Here is a 7573-nt window from a genome sequence, read left to right as displayed (position 1 = left end):
AATGACGATTTCAAATACATGATATTATAAATCGCAGAGTCTTTAGAAGAGATCTTATAACATCCTGAACTGACGATATAGATTTTGGGAAATATTAGGAGTAAATCACGAATCTAAATTGTCTAAATCATGCATTTGTTCTCATTTACTGGAAGTATATTTTTTATATATTAGTGCAAAACTAATTTTGTTTTACCATACCCGAACACATGTAACGTAATGAAAATGTGAAACGCATTGTATTTCACTTCGTACTCCAGCACCGTAGGTGGCAACGGGGTGCATATGAGAATGCCAAGATGACATCATTTTCATGCGACCTAAACAAGTCTTCAAGATAAAGATGGCGGAGCCTGAGTAAGTAAACGTTTTGCTTTATGTTTAATCTCAATCCATCCCCTTGTTTAGAAGCAGGATATTTGACACATCTAAAGTGTACACCATCGGTTGTCTGAGTATGTTGACGGAGGTACAATATTTTATCAATTGCACCAAAATATACAGTTTAAGAAGCTCAGATATCCAGAACTGTTTCACGTGTGGTAACTACTAGCCATCGTTTGACATGCCTCATAAGTCCCTTCTTGTGTACTACTTACGTTGCAGTAAGATGGTAATAACCGTGATATGTGGAATAAATACACTCTTTATCGTTTGATAACTTTTCGTTAATGTAATTGCTGGTCGTCATCAGCTAGACCTTTTGAATTTGAATTCCCCCTAGTTCACTGGAAAATGATTTCCCCCCGGTGTGTTTAGCTACATAGCTGACTATATATCTAGGTGGCGACCTCATGTTCCATGTGTAACACTTGTCCAGGTAGTCCACCAGCTAAGTATTATGTCCATAATAAAGAGATGCGAGTGACAAATGTTAGACCTCAAGTCTGAACAACCCAAGTACGTACACATTCTGGATGTCAAGGGACACGGAACCCTAACACCAATCATTGGCATGTAGTTTGAATCCGGGGTCGGTTGTATTGCATGTGCTACGGTTTTCGCTTGAAGTTGTTTTGTACATTTAGGGTGAAGAAGGTGATCAAACTTGTCCCGGAGAATCTCTTGAAGAGGAGGAAGGCGTATCAAGCTATCAAAGCCACACAGGCCAAGCTAGCTTTACAAGAAAAAAGAAAAGTAAGGCAAAACTACCCAGTTTATAAACAATCTGTGCAACAGTACCACATTTTGGTTGTTCATTGTTTCTTGGACGAGCAGCACGTGCACATCCTCATGCATCGTGTGTTTTATGATGTTGGCACACTGCCGAGAAACCAACCGCACATTTCGTATGGAATTTAATCTAATTATAAATGCTACTGGACTGGTTAAAACTATTTTTAAATATTGTTTGGGATTTCAACGTTCAACTAAGTGATCCATAGATATAAAGAAATGAACAATATGAGCCTGCCTGTGTGGTTTCACAGCACAATTAAATGAGAAAACGATGTGGTACGCTTGCCATTTCTTGTAATTATTTGTGGAAGTGTTCATCTTTACCTTGCTCTGTTGAACTCTCACTGATTGTACAGAAAGTAAGTAATTTAACACGTAAAGGAAATCATGTAATAATGGACTGTAACAAAATTGTAGACATGCAAGTTTCTGACTATTTTGTGATGAGGATTTGTTTCAGTATTGCTGCCAATACTGATGTCTAAATACTGCAGACTGTTAGTTCACCTGTGGATATTGTACAAATGTCACATGATTGAATTTAACATTTTAAAGTTAAGCTAGTAGCAAGAGCGCCATCAGAAGTGTGACGAGATGCCTATGTTTTTGCAAACAATTGTCTTATAAGCCCATATGGGCATTATTATAGATGCTTGACAAGCAAAAATAAAAATCAATCATTCATTTTAATAACTACAATTTAACCTATAATTGCCATCATAAACAAATAACCCCTAGTACATTTGCCTGTAACTCAGAAAAGGTCATTTCTGCTACGTGAGAGACTCATGAATCAGTCTGAATTAAGTGCGCTTGTCAGACTGCTGCTAGTCGTAACGTGTGTGTCTGTGTCTGTGTGTCTGTGTCTGTCTGTCTGTCTGTCTGTCTGTCTGTCTGTCTGTCTGTGTGTGTGTCTGTGTTACAGGTACAGAAATACACCTTTCCTGAGTGTTACTGGATATTTCTGTATTCTTTTGCACTTCTGATACTGTCCTAGTAGGTAGTCTAGTAGTAGATTTCCGTTGGTTTCTTGCGTGCATATTTGATGTGAACCCAAAACAGTTTGTCTGTATAATGTTCGAGAAGTCATGAATCAGCCTGAATTAAGTGCGCTTGTCAGACTGTAAATACTGCTAGTCTTAACACTGTGTGTTTGTGTTACAGGTACAGAAAGGCAGACCGTTGAAGTTCAAGCGTTTGGAGGAGTTCCTGAAAAACAGCAAGCGGAAACACCGCGATGAAACGCGCCTCAGGAGAGCGGCCCACAGGCCGCCGCCTGCCCTACCGCCCGCCAAGAACCGCCTCGCCTTCGCCGTCCGCATCCGAGAGTAAGCGCCGGAAACCAGGGGGCCCGCCCGCGGCTCCCTCTTGGCTTCTCGCGCCTGTCGTGCTTAAGGTGACCGTCCATTAGCATTCGTTGTGCGCGCCCGCTAAGCTAAAGTGCCGCTTTTTTTTGTGTGTGTAGGATTAAAGGCGTCAGCCTCAAGGTCCTGAAGGTCATTCAGATGCTGAGACTGCGGAAAATCTTCAGCGGGACCTTTGTGAGGATCAACAAGTGCTCCATAGAAATGCTGAAGGCCGTGGATCCTTACGTGGCCTGGGGGTGAGTCCTCTTTCCTTAAGAAGCGTTTTGCTCTGCGCTGCTGGGAGGCTCGTCCTTATAACTGGTTAAATGGTAAATGGTTGGAATTTATATAGCGCCTTTATCCAAAGCGCTGTACAATTGATGCTTCTCATTCACCCATTCATACACACACTCGCACACCAACGGCGATTGGCTGCCATGCAAGGCACCGACCAGCTCGTTGGGAGCATTTAGGGGTTAGGTGTCTTGCTCAGGGACACTTCGACACAGCCCGTGCGGGGGATCGAACCGGCAACCCTCCAACTGCCAGACAACTGCTCTTAGTGCCTGAGCCACGTCGCCCCGGTGGTCTTGTTTATCATCCGGCACTCTGGTTTATTGTACAGATTCTTGTGCACTTCTGATACTGTCCTAGTAGGTAGTCTAGTGTTAGATTTCCGTTGGTTTCCTGCATGCATATTTGATGTGAACCCAAAACTGTTTGTCTGTATAATATTTGAGAAATAATTCTCCAAAGGATTAAAAATACATAAATCATGGTATTAATGTGCTGTTTATTCTGTCATGGGCATTGTTTGTGTTTTTTTCAGGTTCCCAAATCTAAAGTCAGTGCGTGAGCTGATCCTTAAAAGAGGACAGGCAAAGATTAACAAACGGAAGGTTCCTCTTACTGACAACACCATCATTGAAGAACAATTGGGTAGGGACACATTTACTTGCATATGACATAATCCTGCATATTGTCTGAGGCTCTGTCTTACAAAAAGAGTAATGGTTAACACTAGCATCTAGAACTGTCAACCTGTAACCTCCATGATCACACTTTCAAACAATTCAAAATGTTCATCACTGTTATCCCAATCAAGATCAAAGGGGTTATATTTGGGCTTACAAAATCCAACTGAAAAGTGGTTGGCATATAGACTCTGAGCAGTGTATTAGATAGACCTGTACACCAACTTGTAAGTGCAAATATTTAATCAGCCAGTGTGGCTGCAATTAAATGCATTCAAGTGTGCAGACATGTTCAAGAGGTTCTTGAAGAAATGTGACTTTGACCATGGAATGATTGTTTGTGCCAGACAGGGTGGTTTGAGAAACTGCTGATCTGTGATTTTCGCACACAACAGTCTCTAGAGTTTGCAGAGAATGATGCAAAAAACAAAAAAACATCCAGTGGCAGCAGTTCCGTGGGCAAAAACAGATTTTTAATGAGAGGTGAGAGGAGAATGGCCAGACTGGTTGAAGCTGACAGGAAGGTGACAGTAATGCAAATAACCACACATTACAACAGTGGTATGCAGAAGAGCATGTCTGAACACATAATGCGTCAGTGGATCGACTAGAGCAGCAAAAGACCAATGAGTCTAACAAGTCTATAAATACTAATAAAGTGCTCACTGAGTGTGTATATACACTTAATTCCAACAGCCACCTTGTGTTTTTTTTTTTTATTGCATGTCTACTCCAGAGTTTGTGGATGTACAAACATGTGCAGAACCATCCCTCATAAAGATTCCGTCTATAGTCACAAAACAAGTTTGCAGTTGGACTTGTGCCAGTCTTTGAGCAATTAGAATAGATATAGCAGTGATTTGCTGCTGAGCGGTTTCATTAGCTGATAACTTCACACTGATTAATGGCGACCTGTTGAGTCCGTAATTAATGGACACGTTTAGGAAGAGCACCAGACAAATTTCCATGTAATATTCTCTGCTCTTAGGGCCGTTATATCTGTCAGCTGCAGGATTAAAGGGAAAAAACAGGTGGTTGGCCTGCTGTGGTGACATTTGGTGAGGTTGACCTGTCGAGTATTTAGTAACTCAATTCTTTATGGCAACACTGTCCTCGGTGGAACCGTTGCCTGAAGTTCTCAACTCTAGCTCGCCGAGTTGAATATTAACAGCAGTAGCGGGGTAGGTCAGCGTGCACTCTTTCAGCAGATGAAGGCAGTTTAAAGGCTGTATAATGTACAGACAGGTGTGAGGAAGACGATTATTAAAAAGTGTTGGGTTAGAGCCGCGGTGGCGCAACAGGCTAAGACGCAGCTGACTTGCACATTGGGGACCGGGGTTCGATTCTCGGTCCTGCCAAAAAGCCAAGTTTGGCCGGCTCACGTGGAGCAGCATAATTGGCTTGCTGCTCCAGAGGGAGGGACTTGGCAGGGTTAGTAGATCGCCGCACAATAAAGCACCGCGGGCGCCTCGGAATCCCAGCAACGGGCATGAGACAAGGCTGCTTGAAGAAGGCATGTTGTTCTCCTTTGGGCCGCCAAGGGACGGGGTATGAGCGGTGTATCTAATACTAGCTCTAATTGAATCAGACGGGGTACAATTGGCTACCAAATTGGGAGAAAAAGGGAAAAATCTGAAAAAAAATAAGTGTTGGGTTGACCGGTGTCTTAACCCACCCTCCTAGGTCAGCATGGGATTATCTGCCTGGAAGACTTGATCCATGAAATCTACTCTGTTGGGAAGAACTTCCGGGTGGCCAACAACTTCTTGTGGCCATTCCCGCTGTCGGTGGCGCGGCACGCAGCGAGGGACAAGGCCGGGTTGCTACGGGAGATCGGCGAGCCCGGGGCCAGAGGTGAAGATATCAACAGGGTCATCAGGCAGCTCAACTGATCGGTGAGTGTAGGCTGACGAGGAGAGGGCACCTTGAGCCCTGAAGAGCACTATTTTCTGGAATGTTCTTTCAAAGTCCAGTGTTCTAGAACACGTCGCTTTCAATTGCCAGTAGTGATTGTTACATCGGCATTAGAATGTTCAGTTTCAGTCAAGTTCATTCTAATCACTTACTTGTGATCCTACGCCTGAAAGGGTTAACCGGTGATGGTGTAATGTGGTGTAATAACATGGTGAAATCGTTCTCTCTTTATCCTTCTAGGACATCGCAAATATTCCTCTCCACGTGATGTACAGCCACGCTTGCCCACGGGCATATTTTGTCACTGAGGACAAATTTCCTCGGATTTCAGCAGGACCCCGGCCTTGCCTTGTGGGACTGAAATGGCTTTTTGTCATTCAGACAAGAGCATCAGAGATTCCTGTCCGCCTAATGTACGGACATGCTTACCCACAGACTCATGCTGAGAGCAGTTGAGCAGAACTGACCTCGGATTTCACCTGGACACCGTGATGCCTCATTGGAAGGAAATTACATCATTTGTATAGCCGTCAAATTCAAAAGGGGGGGAAGAAACGTGTCCACCTGGACACAGACCGGTTTTCTTCACTATTGTACGGAAGCTGTGCTTCCATAATCCCCCCCCAGTTTCCCCCATGAACGGGACATAACTTGGAACAATATTTGGACTGGGCTGACTGTAAAATACACACTCTACCCAGTTAGTAACTGTGCTAATAAAGATGTTGCACCCCAAGCTTTGAAAACAAATGCCTCAGTTACGAGTTTCCTTTACCCTGTCAGACAGATGGTTAATGCCTCTTTATTCTACTGCGTATATTTGCTTTTCAATAAGTACGTATCCTAAGCACTGTATAGTTGTCAGCAAGACAAAAGAAGCATTTTAGACACACTGCCCTGTCTATTTAGATATTCAGTAAACTTACCTTCATATATATTTAGGTACCATTGGGCTGATCTAAAATGATGAATATATCTAGTACCAGTCAACTTTTATCAGTATTTGTCCTGCCTTTTTTTTTTATCTTTGAATTTTTCTTGTGAGTTTTGGTGTAAAACAAATATGTACATAAACAAATATGTGGTACAGTTGAAAAATGACGTTTGAATACATATCCATTAAAATGTTGCATTGATGAGAAACCACCGCTGGTTCCATAAATAGCCTTTCTGCACAATTGGGTCCTATCTATACAGACAAAATGTGGATTTGCCAATAGTAACCAGAGGTTTAAATTCGCCCCCTCCTGTTTAAGCCCTTGTGTAATTTTTTAATTAAGATGCTCTTGAGTTTTGTCCTCAGCACATTTTTCAAATGTATGAAAAAAATATAAATCACATTTAATCAAGATTCCTCTAAGATTAGTAGAAAATCCCATTGTGCAGTGTGCAAAGGAATTGAGGTTATTTGTGATTGGTCAACACACTGTCCAATCAGACTCTTGAGACTGAGGCTCCAAGGGGGTGGGCATTCTATTTATGTAACATGTTAGCTATAATTCTTTTCCAGATGATTTGCCTGTGGCTGTTTTTTATGTCACATTCATTTTAGTGAAGAGGTGAGTCATACTGTGTAGCTGAAGCATTCTCAGTGAGGTATGGTGTTGCAACCACAACTGCTGCATTGAGTGGCAGGAGGAGAGGAGAATGATGAAACCATTTTCTCAGCCTTGGGCAGTTTTTCCATTTGGATTCTGCAGTACCACACAAAATGTGTGCATACCAGAAACATTTACCCCAAATTTACTTCCTTTCGCAAGAAAGTGGTTAACCATTTCAGTCTCAAGCTGAATCTGAAGTGGCTGCACCCAAATCCAAATCGGTTTTGGCTTTGGATGAGAAAGTTGAGAAAATGTGGTAGGGTTTCAATAGGGGCTCAAAACAATAGTATAGCAGTCATTTTGGTCAGTTGAAAAGGTATACGGTCAAGATTTTACAGTTGTTACACCAGAGTGCCATATACACTCGGGACTGTAAATGGTAAATGGCATTTATATAGCGCCTTTATATTTATATTTATTTAGGGGTTAGGTGTCTTGCTCAGGGACACTTCGACACAGCCCGGGCGGGGGATCAAACCGGCAACCCTCCGACTGCCAGACGACTGCTCTTACTGCCTGAGCCAGGGTTGGCAGATTGCATTTGGACTGCTTATAATAC

General features: G+C 42.7%; 1 protein-coding gene across 1 annotated transcript; it reads left to right on the top strand.

Annotated features, from left to right (window-relative positions):
• Positions 1–262: 262 nt before the first annotated feature.
• rpl7l1 (ribosomal protein L7-like 1) lies at positions 263–6559 on the top strand. Its single transcript, XM_061243726.1, has 7 exons — positions 263–357; positions 1029–1137; positions 2344–2507; positions 2645–2782; positions 3355–3464; positions 5183–5394; positions 5654–6559. The coding sequence occupies exons 1-6, from the start codon at positions 314–316 to the stop codon at positions 5389–5391; spliced, it is 774 nt and encodes a 257-aa protein (XP_061099710.1). The 5' UTR covers positions 263–313; the 3' UTR covers positions 5392–5394; positions 5654–6559.
• The last annotated feature ends 1014 nt before the right edge of the window (positions 6560–7573 follow it).

The sequence above is a fragment of the Conger conger genome, chromosome 5 (assembly GCF_963514075.1).
Source record: "Conger conger chromosome 5, fConCon1.1, whole genome shotgun sequence".
NCBI lineage: Eukaryota > Metazoa > Chordata > Actinopteri > Anguilliformes > Congridae > Conger > Conger conger.
This window is presented reverse-complemented; position numbering and strand designations above follow the sequence as displayed.

What these genes read in the sequence shown, in the direction of transcription:
- rpl7l1 (XM_061243726.1), top strand. Translation starts at nt 314, where the DNA reads ATGCGACCTAAACAAGTCTTCAAGATAAAGATGGCGGAGCCTGA. An exon ending in GATCCTTACGTGGCCTGGGG is followed by an intron (nt 2,783 to 3,354) that starts GTGAGTCCTCTT and finishes TGTTTTTTTCAG; the next exon opens with GTTCCCAAATCTAAAGTCAG. An exon ending in CATCATTGAAGAACAATTGG is followed by an intron (nt 3,465 to 5,182) that starts GTAGGGACACAT and finishes CCACCCTCCTAG; the next exon opens with GTCAGCATGGGATTATCTGC.